At 40.6% G+C, this 22,141-nt stretch overlaps 1 protein-coding gene across 1 annotated transcript in view; it reads left to right on the top strand.

Annotated features, from left to right (window-relative positions):
- Window positions 1–22,141, top strand: part of IL12RB2 (interleukin 12 receptor subunit beta 2) — a 77,496-nt gene that overhangs the window by 42,105 nt on the left and 13,250 nt on the right. The window contains exons 9-12 of the mRNA XM_060626224.3: window positions 2,913–3,132; window positions 13,626–13,826; window positions 17,825–17,923; window positions 18,014–18,172. Of these exons, the coding sequence (XP_060482207.1) occupies window positions 2,913–3,132; window positions 13,626–13,826; window positions 17,825–17,923; window positions 18,014–18,172 (679 nt within the window). The remainder of the gene's footprint in view (window positions 1–2,912; window positions 3,133–13,625; window positions 13,827–17,824; window positions 17,924–18,013; window positions 18,173–22,141) is intronic.

The raw sequence follows: 22,141 nt of genomic DNA, 5'->3' as shown, positions 1-22,141 counted from the left end.
TATTATTTTTTTAAAAAGCCAAATTGCACTGTTTTCAGTTGCTTCAGGAGACTATGTGCCCAGCTGGATAAACACCTGTTTTCCTTTTGGCTCATTGAGTTTTTTGTTCTATGGACCATGTTGGACAAATTGTGCCCATTTTCAGATTGGTGAAGGAGACCAATTGCCTGAGTGATGTTAACCTTTATCCTAAAACTTGAGCTTAATATTTTATATAAGCATAACTTGTATGTGTATGTGTATAAGCATATGTGTATGTGTATACATATGTATACATACACATATATATACACACATATTTATACATACATATACACATATGTATAAATATGGGATACCATATTTATTTCTCTAACTACCTTAACTCCACCTTCACCTTCTCAATGATATTTTCAACTCCAAAATATGGGATGTGGAGGGGAAAATGCAAGGGTTTGGGTCCAGGCCCTTCACTACCCTCTAGGAACCTTCACTCATCTTTCAGATCCACATCTCTGTTCACTAGATCACTGCAGTGTGTGGTGTGTGGAAATGAGCTAGATTTCCACAGCAGTCCCTAGGAAGTTCATTGGATCCAAGATGATTTGGCATTTCCTCCTTCTTCCAGCACTCTCCCATAGGATTGAAGGAGATGGCTGATGTGTCTATGAAGGACAGTGAGAGGAAGGTAGTGAGGGTTGAGTTGCAAGGTGTTTTTTTCAATTAGGGCTCTATTTTCTCAGTTATCAGAGTAAGACTGAAGCCCCTTGTGTTCCTGTCAAGAATGGGGAGCTTTGTGAGCACAGTTAACTCTTGAGGAGTGCCCTAAGGGGTATATGGTGTGAGGGTGGATAATAGTCCTATCTCTGGACCTACAGAGGAGATAGGGAAGGATAGAGTGATAGCTAAGGGAATTATCTTCTCCAGTCAGCTTTTGCTTTAACTTATCCTTTTTTTCTCCTGTGACAAAAGGCATGTTTATTTTTTATTTTTTATTTTTTATTTTATTTTAATTTACATCCAAGTTAGTTAGCATATAGTGCAACAATGATTTCAGGAGTAGATTCCTTAATGCCCCTTACCCATTTAGCCCATCCCCTCTCCTACAACCCTTCCAGTAACCCCTGTTGTTCTCCATATTTAAGAGTCTCTTATGTTTTGTCACCCTTCCTGATTGTATATTATTTTTGCTTCCCTTCCCTTATGTTCATCTGTTTTGTCTCTTAAAGTCCTCATATGGGTGGAGTCATATGATATTTGTCTTTCCCTGACTAATTTCACTTAGCATAATACCCTCTAGTTCCATCCATGTATCTGCAAATTGCAAGATTTCATTCTTTTTGATTGCTGAGTAATACTCCGTTGTATATATATACCACATCTTCTTTATCCATTCATCCATCGATGGACATTTAGGCTCTTTCCATACTTTGGCTATTGTTGATAGTGCTGCTATAAACATTGGGGTACAAAGGGCATATTTATTAATAACAGTTCAGAATATCACAATTTCAAAAGCACTCACTTTAATGCAAACAACAGGCATATAAGATTGACTGTGGTGTACAATTAAAATATTAACTTTCTTGGTTCTTGCCAGAACACAAAAATGTCTTCTAGGGAAAGACTGAATGTGCACCCAAAAGAGCCCTCAGCAACATGGCATTCATCTGGTGCATTGACCATGGTTTAAGATCCAGTCCTGGACCTTGTGGATCCAGAAGGGCACCTAGGATAGGACCTGCATTAATCAAGTTCCCAGAGACTGAAATATAAAAAGCTAGATGTTCATGGATTAATTTATAGTGAGGAATGCAGCTGTTGGGCTAACTAGGAGGCTTGAGTCAGCAGATAGGAACATTCTCTCTCAGCATGCTAATTATTTCAGAAGCCAAATTATAATCAGAAGGCCAATTTATTCACTTAAAGTGAAAAACATAAATTTTAAGTAAACCAGATGTTCCTGTTATCCCAGTCTCTCCTGAAAGATAAACTTCACAGGAAACGAAATTATTAGGAGATGGCTTGAGGGGCAGGGAATCAGAGAAAGGGGCATTTGGCAGTCCTAAAATGTGTCTTTTAGCAGCTGCACCCATGAAGGAATAGCCTTGCCAAGAAAATGGTAATGCTTAAGTCTCACGGGTTAAACCTTTTTCTCCCTGTACTAGGCATGGACGGGTACTGCCATTGCTGGCCTTGGCAGCTCTCCATTTTCATTGCTTCTGTTTCCCATGGTCCTTATCCAAACAGGGTTACAATACAAATAATTAGTTTTCTGCTTACTTTCTGGGATCCCTCCCAAATGATCTCAATTGGAATTCTTGCAATTCCAAAACTCATTAGTCACACATTTATAAACAGTGTCTTACTTTCCTAGGACAGATGGCTAATCCAGTTCATGAAGTGTGGATTTTACTAGTTTAGCTCTTGAAAATCTCACTTTTGATTTAATGAGCAGCATTACACTTTCTACATAAAAAGTTTGTGTGTGTGTGTGTGTGTGTGTGTGTGTGTGTGTGTGTGTGTGTGTATTTCACAGATTTAAAAATGGAGATTCAGAGGTGCTGAATGCCTTGCGCTGGCTCACACAGCTAGTAATTGGTGGGGCTGGAACTGAAACCTAGATCATCTGAGTTCAGATTCCACTCTTGTTCCATTGGATGTAATTGAGTTTTCTACTGCTGGAAGTTTCATTTTGAAACAAGAAAGGAAAATCAATGTGTCTTTAAGAATTAGCTTTAAAAAATATTAACTGATTTTTCCCCTAAATGGTGGGTTTTTGTGGAGGCACAAAAATATGCAGTGCAGCAGATGAGAAGATATAAATAAGTCATTCGGATGTAACCTGCTGCTACAGGAGCCATAAGGTCCAGGCACAAAGATCCAGCGACCTTGTTTGAGACTACACAGTAAATGGATGTGTTTCTTTACAGAATATGAGTGTATCTGAGGCAAGAGGGAAAATCCTCCACTATCTAGTGACCTTGCAGGAGGTGGCAGGGGGGAAAGTCACAATGCAGAACATCACAGAACACACCTCCTGGACCTGGATCATTCCCAGAACTGGAAAGTGGGCTGCAACTGTGTCTGCAGCCAACTCAAAAGGCAGTTCCCCGCCTACTCGTATTAACATAACGGACCTGTGTGAGGCAGGTAAGTACCAAGTTTCCTTCAATTAGTGCCTGTGGGAAACTGTATCTTACTTACCTCATATCTCCCACCGGCTCAGCCCAGGGCCTGGCATGAGTAACACAGGAGTTTGGAGCTAACAGCCTTCAGAGGCTCTTTTGCACCCAGCCTTGGACAAGTGAATTAACATAACATGTCTGAACTTCAGTTTCCCCCTCTCCAAAGTAGGGATTATATTATCTGTCTTGCAGCTCATTGTCAGATTAAATAAAGACTAATATATAGTAGGTGCTTAACAAATGTTAGGAAATATTAGTTACATTAAATTGAACACTAATATTTGGCTAATTTTTCTAGGAGCAAGAATAGCATGTGTTTTCAAGTTCTAGAAAACAATATTCTACACGTAAGCATATTTTAAAACCAATAGTGTTGAAATTCTGGCTGTAATGAAATCATAGTAAAATTTTTCTGTACTATAGCTCTTTATTACACAAATTTAGATATGTACCAATTATCTATATTGAAAATCTCCCGACTAGCTATACACATTTTACAGTTGCATGCTCTGAAAACTAATTTCTCAAGATAAAAGCCTATGATTAGTCAATAAAATGGATATAAATGCTGTTTCTCAAATCTGTATTATAAATAGATTCCATGTCAAGATCACTGGCCTAACTTTTCCAAAAATGCCTAATAAAACTATAATTAAATCCTTTCTTAAAATCCAGTGGAACAATCTTATCTACATGTGAGTCTAGCAATCATCATTTGAAAGAAGTTTCTACTCAAACATGATTATTTTATATACACTGTTAAATCTTAGTTATATATCTTTTCAGTCATACAGCCATAAACATAGAGATAATAGAGTAGCTAAAAATAACTAGAAGAAAATACAAATAAATATAGATGTAACTTTGGGTTGGTATAGGAGTTGGGAATTGCTCTTAGCAGTAAGGGGTTGCTCTTACCAGAGGTCTGACTAGAGTGTCTTTTATTAATTCTCTCACATATAAGAAGTTCAGAGGTAGACAGCTCAGGGCTGATGTGACAGCTTGGTTATTCCAGGCTCCTTCTTTCTGTTCCCTCTGCCAAGTTGGCTTCCATCCTCAAGATGGAAGTGGTCCAAGATGGCTGCCAGAGCTCTAGCTACTTTCTTCTAGGAAAAGAAGGAAGAGAGGAGGGCCCTCACCCTGAGGAGCTTTGTTCCAGGTCACACAACACACTTGGAGTCATTGACTCTGCCTGGTCACCTGGTCACAGGTGCAAAGGAGACTTAGAAATATACTCCAGGCAGCAGTGTTCCCTTGCTAAAGATGATGAGGAGAGAGTGTTTGGGAGAATGATAACTGGTAACTGATAACCTCTGACAAATGTGGGTAGGTATCTAAGGCAGAAACCTGAAGGAAAAGATGAATTAACTGTATGGAGAAAAAGCTCAAACTGTATGCATAGTAAAATAAAAATTTTTTAAACACCACAAACAAAGCTTTAAAAACGTAGATAGCAATTTGGGGCACCTGGGTGGCTCAGTCAGTTAGATGTCTGATTTAGGCTCAGGTCATGATCTCACTGCTCCTGAGTTTGAGCCCTGAGTTGGGCTCTGTGCTGACAGCTCAGAGCCTGGAGCCTGCTTCAGATTCTGTGTCTCCCTCTTTCTCTGCCCCTCCCCTTCTCATGCTCTCTCTCTCTCATAAATAAATAAACATTAAAAATTTTTTTAAATAAATGAAATGTCTTAAAATGTAAATAGCAATTTAAGAAGTGTTTATATCACATTTTCAGCAAAAGGAGATTATCTATCTATCTATCTACCTATCTATTTTTTCAAATAAATAAGTGACCAGGGGATATGAACTGGCAACTCTAAATAGAAAAGTAGCAATAAAGATGTGAAAATATGTTCAACCTAACTAGCAATCAATGACATGCAAATTTTGAAAAAACATGAGAAACCAAATCACACTGAGAAAGAGTAAGTAGAGTTAGTATAACCCATGTGGGGAGTGTGTGGGGAAGAGATACGCTTGTAGCCTGCTGGTGGGTATGTAAATTTGTACAACTTTCTGAAGACATTTGGCCGTATGTAACAAACTTCAAATACTAACATATCTTTGACCAAAAAATTTTACCATTAGAAATGAATCCTCAACAAATGGTAAGTGCTTAGAAGTGTAGGCACAAAGATGTTTGTGGAAAAATTTTTGAAATAGTGAAACACCACAAACAACCTGTTAAATAATAGAGAATGGACTGGCTTAATGTATCATGACTCTCACCTGCCTAATCCCACACTAGCATTAAAGTGATATTCTAATTGTGCTTTTATTGACAAGCAAAAATGCACATAATAAGTAAAAAGGTAGACTTTTTGTAGTATGTATGGGATGATGCTATTTAAAATATGTATTGGGGTGCCTGGGTGGCTCAGTCAGTTAAGCATCTGACTCTTTTTTAATTTTTTTTTTTTCAACGTTTTTTATTTATTTTTGGGACAGAGAGAGACAGAGCATGAACGGGGGAGGGGCAGAGAGAGAGGGAGACACAGAATCGGAAACAGGCTCCAGGCTCCGAGCCATCAGCCCAGAGCCTGACGCGGGGCTCGAACTCACGGACCGCGAGATCGTGACCTGGCTGAAGTCGGACGCTTAACCGACTAAGCATCTGACTCTTGATTTCAGCTCAGGTCATGATCTCATGGTTCATGAGTTTAATTCCCACATCAGGCCCTTTACTAACAATGTGGAGCCTGCTTAAGATTGTCTCTCCCTGTCTCTCTGCCCAGGCCCCACTCACACTCGGTCTCTCTAAATAAATAAATGAAATGAAATAAAATAAAATAAAATAAAATAAAATAATAAAATATGTATTAACGGGGTGCCTAGGTGACTCAGTTGGTTAAGCATCCAACTCTTGGTTTCGGCTCAGGTCATGATCTCACAATTGTGAGATCGAGCCCCAAGTTGGGTTCCTTGCTGGGCATGGAGCCTGCTTCAAATTCTCTCTTTCCATCTCCCCCACTTTCCCCACCCTTTCTCAAAAAAAAAAAAGAAAAGAAAAAAATGTATTTACATGACTACACATTTTTTGCATCTTAAAAAAAATCTAGTAGAATGTATATGAAAATGTTAACAGAGGTCATGACTGCATCATAGGATTACAGGTGATTTTCCTTCTCTTTTGCTTTTTTTTATAAGTGTATTTATTTATTTTGAAAGAAAGAGAGAGAGAGAGTGAGCAGGGAAGGACAGAGAGAGAGAGGAGAATCCCAAGCAGGCTCTGAGCTATCAGCACAGAGAGCTCAACCTGGGGCTCGATTCATGAACTAAGCTGAAACCAAAAGTTGAATGCTTAACCATCTGAGCCACCCAGGGACTCCCCACTTTTGCTTTCTATATTTTTTTTTAAAATTTTCTTCAGTAAGTACTGCATATATAATTTTTAATATACCCTGTGGGGGTAATTGAACTCATACCACTATTTAGTATCCTGCTGTTGTTAAAATGTAATATATCAGAATACCTTCTTCAAATGCCACTGCAGTTGGGTCTTGAGGATATAATCTTGGTGAATTTTCTGGGCCTGTTCCAAGTGTTTTATTTATTTATTTTTTTAATGTTTATTTAAAGAGAGGGAGAGAGGAAGAGAGGGCACACACTCAGAGGAGGGACAGAGAGAGAGAGAGAGAGGAAGAGAGAGAATACCAAACAGGCTCCATGCTGTCCGTGCTGTCAGTGCAGAGCCCAACGTGGGGCTTGATACCACAAAGCTGAGATCATGACCTGAGCCAAAAAAATCAAGAGTCTGATGCTTAACTGACTGGGTCACCCAGGCACTCCTACAGATGCTTTATTTAGATTTGGTAACAACTTCTCTAAATGACACAGTCATTATGTTAGAGTTGGCCTCTACTTTATTCATTCAGCAGTCATTTATTGAGTGTATACTACATAAGGCAGCTAGAATCCAGCAATAGGTAAAATATACTGTTGAGGTCCTCCAGTTATATTCAGTCATGGGGGGCGGGGGCAAACAAAAACAAATAAACTCTGGTACAGTGTAACAAATGTGAGATTAGATGGATGCACAGGGAGCTCTAGGAACAGAGAAAAGCTGAAGCATGGGCTTGAAGAGAATGCCAGGGAAGGAGGTAACATGTGACCCGAGCATGGAGAGCTCTGTGAGCCAGGTGTGGGAGTGGAGGTGTGTGGGTGTGTGGGTTTATTTTAAAGTGAGATCTCAGAAAGCTTGTAAGCTGAGAAAAAGACTTGGGTAGGGAAGAGTGTGAGGATTAAGGGGAGAGAGGGACTAATTAATGGAATGAAGTCCCTGGGGAGGTGAAAGATGGTGGAAAGCAGTGACAAACAAAACACCTGTTTCTCTCCTCTCAGACTGGATAGGTGTTAAAAAAAGGATGAGGCTCCATACAGATGAACATGCAGGGGAGGTAAGATAGGACAGTACTTGAACTGAGCAATAGCGAAGAGAGTTCTGGTCCTGGAAATCTTGGAATATCAAGGATCTATGCTTCTCCTAAGACCACACCTGAACCACCCAATACCCTGCACGTCCCAGGTGACATAGAGGACACACTGGCAAATTACATGGTCCCACCCTTGAGCGCTCTTGTCTCACACATATTCTGAATGATCTGTAGGGATAACGTACTATGATTTTGTCTCCCTTTCTTTCAGTGTATGTTAATGTATACTCCTCACATACAGAGCTTTCCTTTTAGGAAAGAAAAATAATACCCCCCACAGGCAGAATTATGTTGATTTTGAGAAAGTAGGGAGAGCTTTGTTGTAAAAAAAAAAAACACCTGCCACAGCATTGCCCATAAAGAAGCACAAGAGTGATTTTGTTGGTTTACGATGAAAATCGAATGTGTGCTAAACCCATAAGTCAGCAAGTGAAAACATATTTAATATTTCAGACCAGTCCCTGTACTCAAGTATTCTCAAAACTATGGGAAAAGTCAGAAGCCAGTACAGGGGCGCCTGAGTGGCTCAGTCAGTTGAGTGTCTGACTCTTGATTTCAGCTCAGGTCATGATCTCACAGTTCGTGAGTTTGAGTCCCACATTGAATTCTGTTCTGAAAGTGGAGCCTGCCTAAAATTCTTTCTCTCCCACTCCCTCTGCCCCTCCCCTGCTCTTATATGCTCTTTAAATAAATAAATAGACAAATAAATAAAAAGTTTTTGACAGAAGCCAGTACAGTCATAAACAGAGACCCATACAGATGTCAGAGACTGAGGCCCCAGGAGGTGAAATAACCTAGCCAAGATCAACAGATCCAATTAGTGGCAGAACTGGACTGGAAAACAAGGCCACCTGTCTCTTAGATGGGTACTTATTGCAAATACCTTATGAACCTTATAACTCTGTTCAGAAGTTCTCAGGGAAAAAGGAGATGGGAAGTTGAATGATTGAGGCTAAAGGAATAATTCTGAAAGGTGATAGAAAGAAGGTGAGTTGTTATCAGAGTTCTAAAGGAGAGAACATGCCCTGACAAACATCATGGGAAGGAAATTCAGGCTGGTTCCTGGTAAATATGATGAGTCAGGCAGAGCAATGCCAAGTTGATTTGCCTAGCAAATTCCAGAGAAAGCAGTGGTCAGAAAGGGTCTCTGGCTATTTTAGTCCATCACCTGGCAAAGGTACTGGAACCTATAGGTGCTCAATAAATATTTACCAAATGAATGCATTTCATTCTCAAAAAAAAAAAAAAAAAATCATGTGGCATAGCCAGGACATTGATAACAAGGCAAATGAATATAAGGGAACCCCTACTGGGGGGTTCCAGTCCCTGACAAGATGGCCAATACTCAGGGTATAGGCCCTCACCACCAAGCACAGTACTGAGGATGCCATTTGAGGGACAGGATAGATGGCTGAGTGCAGTGGGGAATAGTGTCGAAAGGGAGTGCTGAAGTAGCACTTTCTGGTTTCACTCCTTCTTATCACTCATGTTGCCCTGATATGATCATTGCTTAGACATTTCTACTATGGAGCAGGGAAGTCCAGAGAGCAGAACAGGGTAACTTCAGAGAAGCCCCAGCACCTGGCTGTGGAAGGGAGCTTAGAGCAAAGACTGCCTCTGAGCTGGCTGGTCCTTGAGATTTCTCCTGCCATCTACCCCATGGGCCTGGCAACTACAAAAGAGAGTAACAGTCCCAATCCCCCATGCAGAGCAGTGCCAGCCATTAAGACATGAGTACTGGGTTCTGGAGGTACTAAGTATACCTCAGGGGAACCTGAGGACAGGTAGAACACAAGCTAAATCACTGTAGACTCTCTGGCCTGGAACTTTCCACCCTGAAAAGCTCCTCCTCCCCACCTGAACTTACTTGGAGAAGCACAAACTACAGTGAAGCTTTCACTGTCTCCCCACAGAAAGATAAAGGCCAAGGCTGCAACAGCAACCCAAGAAAATAAGACATCCCAAAGGAGAAAGTTAGGAGAAATCTGAGGGGCACAAATTCCGGGAAAGAAAGGCAACAACATGTACCATAGAAAATCTCACTAATGCCACAGAAAGAACAAGAGTTGAGAATAAGCATAACAAATATCCTTAGAAAGATTAGAGAGGCTGGTAGAAACATGAATCAGTCAAGTCAGGTGGTTATGAAGAAGCCCCAAATGAAGAGAGTCAGTATGGAAAGTTTAATTGTTGAAATAACACAGCCAATGCGTTGAATCGCAGAAAGGACTCAAGACCGAGTGAGTGGAAGTTTGGGTGAGAGACTTCCAAAAGGCATCAAAAGCCAGGAAAGAAGTTGAAAAATGAGAAAACTTAAAAAACTGAAAGAATAGGAAGAGAAATTATGACAACTACTTAAAAGGAGTCCCAGGCAGAGAAAAAACTAAATGAAGGGAAAAAAAATACTTGAAAATATTTATTAAAAAATCTTACTGTGTGTACTGCTCTAGTACAGGACGTCAGTAGTGGGGCAGGCTATGCATATGTGGGGTCAGGGTACACAGAAAAGCTCTGCACCTTCCACTTATGCTGCTGTGAACTTAAAGCTTCTCTAAAAAATCAAATCTGTGTTACAAAAGTCTCTGAAAAAAAAATTAGTAGAAGGTGGAGGATAGAGAGGTCAAAAAAAAAAAAAAAAAAAGAAAAAGAAAATAGTGCAGAATGATCAACAGATTGATCCCAAGAATGTAAAGATGGATAAATATCAGAAAAATGTATTAATGTAATTCATCACAATAATAAAAAAGAGAGAGAAAGGGGTATGTTTTTAACAGATACAGAAAAGTATTTGGTGAAAAATATTTTTTAATAAATAATATTTTACAAAAATAAACCTAATTGGAAACTATGAAGAAACTAAAATGTTTTAGGTTTTTAAAGACTTGCTACCAAAAACCTTCAGCAAATATCATCTTAATAAAGATATATAGGCACAGTCTCCTTAAAATTTGCAACAATGAAAACATAAAAGGAAATAAGAGATTTAAAGATTGAAAGGAGGTGATTTTTTTTTTTTGGAAAAAAAATTTTATGCTTATTTCTGGTAGAGTGCAAGTGGGTGAGGAGTAGAGAGAGAGAAAGAGAGAGAGACAGAATCTGAAGCAGGCTCCGGGCTCCGAGCTGTCAGAGCAGAGCCCAGTGTAGGACTCAAACTCATGAACCGTGAGGTCATGACCTGAGCCAAAGTCGGATGCTCAACCAAATGAGCCATCCAGGTGCCCCGGAAGGAGGGGATGCTTAAGTGTGCAGCTAATAAGATTACTAAGTGCAGAGTTCAACAAAGGCAGCAGACAAATTATTAGAACTAATTAGAAACTTTAGCAGTTTACCAGAAATAAGAATGACACACACAAATGGTAGAAAAAGCATTAGAAAATAAGATGTTATTTAAATAGCAGAACACATGTATAAAGTGTCTAGGAATTAGCCTGTAACAAGGAATGCATAAAAACCTTAAGAAGCTATTTTTAAAACTCCATTGAAAGATATAAAAGAGGATCTGGGGCACCTAGGTGGCTCAGTCAGTTAAGCGTCCGACTTCGGCTCAGGTCATGATCTTGCAGTTTGCGAGTTCAAGCTCCATGTCAGGCTCTGTGCTGACAGCTCAGAGCCTGGAACCTGCTTTGGATTCTGTGTCTCCCTCTCTCTGCTCCTCCCCCACTCATGCTCGCTCTCTCTCTCTCTCTCTCTCTCTCTATCAGAAATAAACTTAAAAAAAAATTTTTTTACAAAGATATAAAAGAGGATCTGAAAAATTTCAATTAAACAGCATATTTATGAATGGAACAAATTAACATTGGAACACCATCATTTCACCTTGAATTAAACTATAAATTTAACTTAATTCCAATAAAAAATAACAGCTGGAATTTCTGGGGACTCTGATAAACTGATTCAAAAGCTATATGGAAGAATAAAGTGTCATAAATATCCTGGACCACTTTGGAAAATGAAGGGCAAAATGAGGAGGAGAATTTACCAACCAAATAGACATCACAAAGCCTAGTAGTGTGAGCACTGTGTTCTCACAAAGAAGCTGACCCCAGACATAGACCCATTAAATATATGGAACTTGGTGTATGGAACTTAGGGATAGTATCCATTAAATATATGGAACTTAGGGATAGTATCACATTTGGAAAAATTGACTCAAAGTGTGGAAAATATAATAAAATCTATTCCCCTTAATAATTGTATTCCCTTAGCTATATTTGGATTAAAAACTTAAATGTGGCAGGTAAAAACCAGAAGCCAAGAGGAGAAAATGTAATTGAGTATCTTCATGATCCCAAGATGGAAGGATTTCATAAACAAGACTCAAAATGCACAAGCCAGGGGCACCTGGGTTGCTCAATAGATTAAGCATCTAACTCTTGATTTTGGCTCAGGTCATGATCTCCCCATGTCAGGATTCTCCCTCCCTATCTCTCTGCCCCTTCCCCATTCGTGAGCACACTCTCTCTTTCTTTCTCTCTCACAAATAAACACTTTTTTTAAAAACTGCACAAGCCATAGATAAATTTACCTAAATCAAAGTAAATATTTATGTGCAAACATATCATAAAGTTATCAGAGACTTAAAAAGCTGAAATATATTTCTAGTGTTGAAAGCTCACAAATGATTGATATCTAGAATATAAAACCTATTTCTGTAAATCAGAGAAAAGACAGGAAACTCAACGGAAAAAATGAGTTAAGTATATGAGCAGGGAGTTCACAGAGGGGGAAGTCAGAATGCTAGTAACATATGAAGAAAAGCTCAGCATCATAAGAAATCAGAAAGCAAAAACAAAACCGTAGTTAAAAACTGCTTTGCATCTACCAGATTGGCAAAAATTAGAAAGTCAGAGATACCAAGTATTGGTGGGGAAATAAGAATCCTTACGCTTTGCTTTTCTTTTAAAAAAATTTTTTTAATGTTTATTTTTGAAGGAGAGAGAGACAGAGTATGATTGGCGGAGGTGGGGGTGGGCGCCCAGAGAGAGAAAGGGAGACACAGAATCTGAATCAGGCTCCAGGCTCTGATCTGTCAGCACAGAGCCCGACGCAGGGCTCGAACCCACAATCTGCAAGATCATGACCTGAGCCCAAGTCAAAGCTCAACTGACTGAGCCACCCAGGCGCCCCTCCTTATGCTTTTCTTGTTGGAGTGTCAACTGATTGGCTATTTTAGAGATCACTCTGGCTGTGTTTAATGAAATAATACATGTATTTATACTTGAGCAGCTCTGTGCAGATATATCCAGAGACACTCTTGGGACAGGGACACATGAGAATATGGAAGAAATGTTCATTGCATCCTTGTTTGTGTTAGCAAACAGCTGGAAGGAACCGCCTGATTGTCGCTTGGACAGAAAAAGATTTGAGGTAGCTGTCAGAAGGAATAAGCTGGATTTACATGTAGCAGCAGGATGGACATATCCCAGAAATATAATATTAAATGGGAAAGAAAAAGTAAGAAAAAGCATTATATTTACTCCCAGCACATTTCATGAAAATACAAAGCACAAACACAAAGCAACACTAATTTTCAAGGATACGTAGATATCTAAATAAACATATGGGAGGTAGATTAGAAGGATGCATATTATATTCATTACAGCAGGTACCTTTGGGGAATGGAAGATGAAGAGGAAAATAATAATTACACAGGGTCCTTGCACTGATGCCAATTCAGATTTGTTGAAAACAAATATGAAGTCCTTTTTTTTTAAATAAAGTTCATTTTGTTTATTCTGAGGCGAGGGAAATGGGGGAAGGCAGAGAGAGGGGGAGAGAATCCCACCAGACTCCTCACTGTCAGTGCAGAGCCCAACACAGGGCTCAAACCCACGAACTGTGTAATTATGAGTCCAAATCAAGAGTTGGACGCTTACCCCACTGAGCCACCCAGGCACCCCCCCGCCGCCAAATCTGAAGTTCTTAAAAAGAAATTGTTTTTTTGGAAAACTTTGCTGGGATGAGTTGTTTTTTATATCTTTATCCACCTGTGAATTTGTTTTTGTCCTTCCCCCTTTTCCCCATTAAGAGTTGTTGGCTCCTCGTCAGGTCTCTGCAAACTCAGAGGGCGTGGACAACATGATGGTGACCTGGGAGCCCCCTGGGAAAGCCGCCCCTGCTGTCCAGGAGTATGTGGTGGAATGGAGGGAGCCCCATTCCGGGAGTGACACGCAGCCCCCTCTAAACTGGCTGCGGAGTCCCCCCTACAATGTGTCCGCTTTGATTTCAGGTATTTAATTGTTCACCTTCCTTTTGGAGAGTTACTAAGCTCACATTTTTTGGAGGAAGTCACAGGTGGGAACCCAGAACCTTCTTCAGTTTACAGGCAGCTGCATAAGAGGAATAGTAATGACCTAGGGTCCTTCAGGACAGCACCTCAGAGTATACCACTGCAGGCATAGAATACCAACTGATTGACTAAAATCTCTAGTGTTTATGGAAAATTCACGTGCCTGGCACAAAGCCGTATATGCCAAATGCATCATTGAACCAAACAAACATGGCTGAGAGCTAAGTAGTAATCGGTCAGTGTGATGGGCACCTTTCACTTAGGGGTTTAGGTAATTCTCAGAACAATCTTATGTAGCAACTACTGTAGTCATTGTACAGATGAGGAAACCAGGAGATCTTTCATTACCAATTCTGCTGCATAGTATTTGTGTGATAATAAATCCAGAATTATCTATGTGATAATTAGCATCTCTAGACCCCAAATCCAAATCCGTCAGTAGTTACAATCAAGTGATAGAAGGCATCTGAAAAATATATTAAAATGATTGGACAGAACTTAGTCAATGTCACTTTTAGGAATAAGTTCAGCAGAGTAGCTGAAAGTCCAGGTTCTGTGGGTTTAAGTCCTGGCTCTGTCACTAGGCTGTGTGACCTAGGGCAAATTATTTAACTTCTCTTTATCTCAGTTTCCTTATCTGCAAAATGGGCAAAATAATATTACCTACCCCGTTGGGCTATTGTGAGGACTAACTGAATTGATGTAGAGAAAACATTTTGAATAGTGCCTAACACATTTTAAGTACCTGATAATTTAGCTGTCATTGTTGTTATTATATGTGACAGGGCTAACATTCTTACAGGCTTGCAAGCTCTAAATTCTATAATATTTTTGTTACACCATGGCAACCATTACACCTGTCCAGGAGGATGTACATGCCCTGCTTACGGAGACAAGACAGATGAAATAAGCAGAGCAGAACATGTGACAACACGTGAGCTAGTCATTAACTGTGTGCCTCTTTTATACTGTAGCTGCTCAGATTTCTAGTGGGTTGCATTCAGTTTTAATCACTACACTTAAAGACAATGTTGTCTAGATAACCCAGTGAACATCAAAGGAAGATGAAAACAAGTCATTGGAGGTCTGGAACTTTTAATGTGGGAACCATTTAGCCTGTAGAAGAGAATTCTAGATGGGGGTGGGAGGTTTGATGGCTGTTGCTGGCTTTGATGTATACGTGAGAAAGAGTATGTGTCCTTTGTTGCTCTGGAGAACACAACTAAATCCTCTATGTGGAAATTATAAGGCAGATGTCAGCTCAATTTTGAGAAAGAAATTTCCTTACACATGATGGTCTCTAATAAGACAATTGATTGGCCCTCAGAGTGGTGCATTACCTGTCACTAGAATTGTTGAAATAGGACCAACTTCCCTTTAGGGCTGTTATGCCCATCAAATCAAATGTAACAGTGTAACTCTAAACTGCTACAAAATTGTAAACGCTTACTATAAACTATATTAGGATTTACCTCTGTGGGATACTTTGAGCCCTGTGGTCCCTACAGTTTCTTCCTTTTAGAAATTCTATAATATTACCCAAATACCATAAAAGAGATGACAGGAGAGAATGTTTTTCATATTTAAGATATTAAATTATTTTTAAGCACTTTATAAATACTCATTTGAATGAAATCAGTATGATATTGGGTGAAATAATTTTACTAATTAAAGTTGTTCCCCTGCTTGAAAATATTTGGTTAGCTAGTAGTGTTGATGTTACATTCTGGAAATAAACACTTAACAAATTAAGTAATTCATACTTATGAATTCAATATGGCGCTCTCCAGTCAGTAAGGTGACTCATTGCCTTCGGATCCTTACCAGCCTTTTCTCATCATCTGGCTAGGGCAGAGTTGGGTGTTTTGGAATATATCCTGAAGGTCAGAATACCATCCGGCTCCTAGATTATAGGTTTATGGGCCCAGGCTAGAGACCATCAGCCCTGTCTTGTGTGGGTAAAAATGGTTCTGACCATATAGATCCACTCCTTATATAAATATGTAGATATCTATCTGTAGATGTCTAGAAATACCTTCCCTGAGGCCTAGGCTATTTGGGTCCCTCTTTTGCATGCTCCCACTGGACTTCCTCTATGATCATTCTTCATTACTGATCATTTAATGTTTGTCTTCTCCCAAATTTAATAGGTGAAATTAGCTTTCTGCAAAAAATCCACCATAGCTATAGTTTAAAAACATGGAACGGAGCCTTTGTCCAAGGGTGCCAGGTATATATGTATGCACGGGAGTAGTGGGAAATAGGCCTGGAAGTTGGGGCCAGACTATAGAAAGAAATAAAAAAACTTAGGAATGTGGACTTTGTGCACTGGACAGCAAAACTAAGGAATTTGGAGCTAATGATTAGGGTGTGTTTGTGTAAGAATTAGCCAATAAAACAGGGGTCCTTAAGGTCAGAACCAGGGAACAAGCTTATTAGGGCTCTCCTCTGCATGCAAAGGGAAAAGTCAACTAAGTTATGGATCCACATTTTCTTCCCTCCTCCACTAAGGGTGGGCTATTCACAAAAAGAAGCCACAGCTTCTGATGCAGCAGTCCCAAAGCCTCTGCCCTGAACTCACATTTTGCACGGCAAAATGCAGTGATACTGTTTGCCTAATGAGCTCTTCTGGAATTCCCACAGCTATACACAGGCACAGTGGTTGGCCAGATGCTTCCAGGACCAGCGACAGCAGCCAGGCCCTAGCCCCTCCCAGATGAAATATGATTCCTTATTCCTTGTTGCCCTTTTGGCTCCTGGGTCTGCATGCCACTGTGAAGAAGCTTTGGATGACTGGACTAAGCTCACTGTGGCCTTTTCTCTGTATCACCTGGTTCATGAATATGAATGGGAACTCACTATGGCATGAGTTCGGATCTCCTTGTGGTCTCTTCCAACAGTGTTGGTTACACATCTGAGGTTTCTGTAGGGCACTTGCTGGAATGTTTAAGGAACAATGGATTTTCATATAAAACACACCTTATTTAGTAAATTATTCTGCGATACAAAATTCCTCTTCCCCCAAAATAAAATGTTAAAATTGTCAGTGTAGGGGATCAGATCTGCGTTAAACAATATGGGAGACAGCCCTTACTCTGACCACATAATCCTATCATTGCCTAGTAGGGATTCGCTCTCTTTTCCCTTTAAATTTTCATTGGGAATTTAAAGATATGTCCTGGGCAGTGTCTATGAGAAGGGCCTTTTCTTTACAGGAAGTAGAATCTAAAATTCATGGAAATAAGGAATTTTGACGGGAAAGAGCAACTCGCCAGCAAACTTCATGACTCACAGAAAATTGCAAAGTGTGGCATTTTAAAAGCTAGGAAGGGGCAGTAATGTTCCTAGGTATCCTCCTCATCTCCAGGCTGTCAAGCAAATGAAATGTGACTGGAGCATAGAGGGGGAGGCGGGGGGAGGAGGGGAAGGAACAAGGGGTTGGATTACACTGAGCGTGCCCTGGTTAGAATGTGCCATCCCGCTGCCCTGTCAGATCCCCAAAAGCATCTGTGGAGTTAGAAGAGGGTTCAGGTTCAAAACAACAGTCGCACTTCTCTGCAAATAGCAAATGATTTGCTTGTAGAAGTCAGTGGGTTTTGCGGGGATTTTTTTGTTTTCTGGTTTTTTCCTTGTGAGTTTTGTTTCAAAAGCAGTCTCTGTGGTTATATTTAAATCTTTGTTGGAAATGGAATAGCTTTTGTTTCCTTAATCATGTTGACCCCGGAAAGAAGCTTCAGGTCTGCCTGTTGGCTCACCTTGAGGTGAACTTGAGAGGTAGGAGCAGTTGCTTCCAGAAGCCAGCAACTTGGCAAACAGGATGCTGAGATTTTGTGACTTAGGTCATCCCTTCACCCTCAGTCCAGAAATTTTTAAATGTCTCCCTTTAGTGACTCACATGTGATGCCAAACCTGTTGTAAGAACTCCCTTTTCCTTGCAGGGAACATAAAACCCTACAGCTGTTATGAAATCTGCGTGTGTGCACTGTCGGGGGACCAGAGAGGATGCAGCTCCATCCGGAGTAACTCTAAGCACAAAGGTGAGCCTTGGAACCTTTTGCCAAATTTTACTTTAGTTCAATAGTTTGGAGTTAAAGGGTGACAAAAGCTTTCTGTGTTCTACTTTGCAGCACCACTGAGTGGCCCCCACATTAATGCCATCTCAGAGGAAAAGGGGAACATTGTAATTTCATGGAACGAAATTCCAGCCCAGGAGCAAATGGGTTGCATCCTCCATTACAGGATATACTGGAAGGAACAGGACTCTAATTCCCAGCCTCAACTTTGTGGTATGTGTGAGGCACAAATGCAGTGGGGCCTTTCTTATTTAGATGTTGGGAAAACACAAGTATGTGCATGTGCATACATACACACAGGTGCTAACACTGTGACTGGCACATAGTAGGTGCTCAGTAAATATTTGTGAAATTAATTGAGTGGAAAAAAATGGAAGATATCTAAACACACACGTACACAGAGTTACTATATGTTATGTGCCAAGCAAATTGAAGAAATGAAGGTAATGGACTAGGCTCTCAAGGAGCTACTCACATGGGGAGATATTTCAAAAAGCAGTAACAGCTGGGGTGCCTGGGTGGCTCAGTTTGTTAAGTGTCCAACTTCAGCTCAGGTCATGATCTCATGGTTTGTGGGTTCAAGCCCCACGTCGGGCTCTATGCTGACAGCTCAGAGCCTGGACCCAGCTTCAGATTCTGTGTCTCCCTCTCTCTCTGCTCCTCCCCCACTCGTGCTCTGTCTCTCTCAAAAATGAATCAGTGTTAAAAAATTTTAAAAAGAAAAAGCAGTAACAGCCCATCAGTACTATTATATAGACCCTTGAGGTGTGTAAGGGATGAGTTAGAACTTCTGAATCCCCCACATTTGCAAACACTATCATAGCATATTATTTTCTCCTTAAAATGGGTAAAATACAATACAGTTAGGTAGCTTCTTATGACCCATAATTATTCTATAACTATAAAAATCTAAAGCAATTAAATTCTGGCTAGAACATTATCTCAAATGATTTCATCTCTCATTATGTAGCAGCTCCAAGTCACTTGCCAGATATGATGTTCTAATCTTTGATTTATTCAGAGTTGTTACGGGTTTTTTTCCTGGCTTGACCTTCTTTTTATTTCATAAGCAACTGGCTTTCTTTCAGGAGCATTTATCATAAAGAAGCAACATTTTTTTTTTTTTTCAACGTTTTTTATTTATTTTTTTGGGGACAGAGAGAGACAGAGCATGAACGGGGGAGGGGCAGAGAGAGAGGGAGACACAGAATCGGAAACAGGCTCCAGGCTCCGAGCCATCAGCCCAGAGCCTGACGCGGGGCTCGAACTCACGGACCGAACTCACGGACCGCGAGATCGTGACCTGGCTGAAGTCGGATGCTTAACCGACTGCGCCACCCAGGCGCCCCAAGAAGCAACATTTTTTAACTAACTTGAGAATAAAGAGAAATAAGGAAGCAATATTTTTATTCCTTCATGAGAGCTGTTAGGTCCAGGAAGAATGTAACCTGAGATGTGAGTGCCAGAGAGCTGCCTGCAAGATTGATTTTTACCTAGAAAACTTTAGAAGTTGGTCCTTTCTCTTGACCTTAGAAAATCTTCAGTATTGCTTTTCTGAAAGTTATGACTTTTAATGCTAGTTAATTTTTATTATGTAAATACAACTTGCACATAGTAAAAGCACTTAAATAGTTCAGAAAGATATAAAAATGTAACTTATCCCTTCCTCCATACTTAGGCTGTTAGCAGTTCTTTACATGCTCTTCCACAAAAAAAACAAAACAGAAAAATTAATGCATATATTTAGGGTAATCATCTGCATTCTGATCTACACTTTGCTTTTACCTCTCAATAATACAGGCTGGACCTCTTTCTGCATCAGTCCATATGGATTTGCCTCATTCTTTTTTAACAGCCCTATAGAATTCCATTATAAGGCCTCACAATCTGTCAGTTAATCCACCACTGATGAACAGCACATATCTTTGAACAGAACCACTTTGGGCCCGTCAGGGTCAGTTATTTCTGAAATGCACCCCAGAACATGACGAATTGATTGACCGCTTCCTGGGCCATTTGGACACCCCCCACTTTGCATTTTAGCAGAATTGACACCAAGACGTCTGTTTACAATCAACATGGTCAGTTGGTTCTTAGAGCTGCTTTTGTACATGTTGAAGAAACTACGTATCTTATTTTACCACAAATCTGATGAATCTGAAGTTTATATAAGGGCATTTTAAAATAAATTAAAAGGAGAAGAGGTGCATTGACAGCCTGGAGCCTGATTTGGATTCTCTCTCTCTGCCCTACCCCCACTTGCACTCGTGCTCTCTCTCTCTCTCTCTCTCTCAAAATAAATAAAAATTTAAAAAAAAATTTTTCTTAAGGAGAGGAGGTGCAGATTCAAAGTCCTATTTCACACCAGTGTAAATTAAGTTTTCCTTTTATTCAGTCAGCATTCATTGATGAATTAGACCTGTCTGTCTTCAGAGAGCTCAATCTACCAAGGGAGGTGGAAAAGCACACAGAGTGATGTAACCGTTGTAATCAAGGACTGACAACTACCTATTGTATTTGGCAACTAGAAATCATTGGCAAAGCCACAGGTGCAGTCTCCAGAGAGTGGTAGAGGGCAGTAGGTTGAGGAGGAGGGAGAAAGACACCAGAGAGAGAGGCATTACAAACCGAAGAGGAGGATGGAGAGCCAACGAGGAAGGGGGCCCTGTCCTATGTGTCTGGGAGCTGTCCACTGGGCAGCAGCACTGTGGCCACACGCAGAATGCAGTTGGAGCACTCTGCCCTTCCTGAGCAGAGGGGAGGGCTACACCTGGAGCGGAGCATCCGCATTTTAGTGCCTCTCTCAGGTGGTTCCGGTTCACAGCCACTCCTCTGAAAATGTGTTGATGCTGCCATGTGCACCAATAGCACATTTCTCTACTGGCACACATGTTGGGTTTTGTTACTACTTGGCTGTTTTTGTCAACAGACTCTGAGCATCATGAAGGCGGAGGCCAGGGCAATTTGCTCACCATTGTCTCCGCGTACCAGGCATACAGGAGTGAATACTGCCCTACTCTTTGTTACACCAATGTAGATTGTTAGGTAATAACTAGTTTCCAGTAACAATGCGGCTGTTTTGTCTGGTACCACTTGACTTTCTTACCAGCAGCCTTTCAAATGATTGGCAACTATCCCATCTTCCTAAACTGGTGCCGCCTCATTTAACCACCCTGAGCCTCAAGTTTCAGCCCCCCAAGGATTGAATGCCCACCTTTATCTCTGCTGGTGATCACAGCCCAGACCAGGCAGCAGAACCGGAATTTCCTGCATGACTTCTTTCTCCCATTACTCAACCAGGTCTGTTTTGCTAGCCAAACTGAGGGAGCCATCACCCTCCTCACTGCTCCCTCCATAGAGTTTCTGTTTTTATTCTCCAAGTATACATATGTGTGTGTGTTTGTGTATAAACTTTTTTGGCCCAGCAAACCGTTCAAGACCCTTCCCTTCTGTTCTGAGGTCTCATTTCACTCTGAGTTAAGGGTGCCTTCACACGGTCGGATGGTTGACTCTGATGCTCGCTGATGCTTTGCTGCAGCAAGATGAGAGAAGGTCTCTCCAAAATTAATTTTTTAATCCTCTGCCGTAGGAATAAAGACAGAGTTTTTTTAGTTTAATCACATAGTTTAAGTCTGTGCGAATTCATCAGGTTAGAGTAGGCTTGGAAATTTTCCACATGGTACTTTTTCTCAACAGGATGTTGAATATAGGGGTACCTAGGTGGTTCAGTGAAGTGTCTGACTTCCACTCAGGTCATGATCTCACAGTTTGTGGGTTTGAGCCCCACATCGGGCTCTCTGCTGATAGCTCAGAGCCTGGAGCCTGCTTTGGATTCTGTGTCTCCCTCTCTTTGCCCCCCCCCCCCGGCCCCCCACATGCTGTCTCTCAATAAATAAACATTTAAAAAATTAAATTTAAAAAAAGGATGTTGAATATAGAAATTGCTCTGATAGTCACAGCTGTTAAGTGATGTGCTTAGGCCCCTTTGGATGGATATTACAGGACTCCTTGCTGGTCACCCATAGTAATCAGGGGTGGGGGGAGTTAAGGGCTCTCTCTGTTTTCTCCACTAGCTGGTGAACTCTTTGAGGCAGATTCTGTGCCTTTGTATACTTGGTGACTTATCCAGAGCGCAAGCTCAATAAATATTTGTGACTGTGGAAATAAATTTAGCAAACAGGA

The sequence above is a fragment of the Panthera onca genome, chromosome C1, assembly GCF_046562875.1.
Source record: "Panthera onca isolate mPanOnc1 chromosome C1, mPanOnc1 haplotype 2, whole genome shotgun sequence".
NCBI classification, from domain to species: domain Eukaryota; kingdom Metazoa; phylum Chordata; class Mammalia; order Carnivora; family Felidae; genus Panthera; species Panthera onca.
This window is presented reverse-complemented; position numbering and strand designations above follow the sequence as displayed.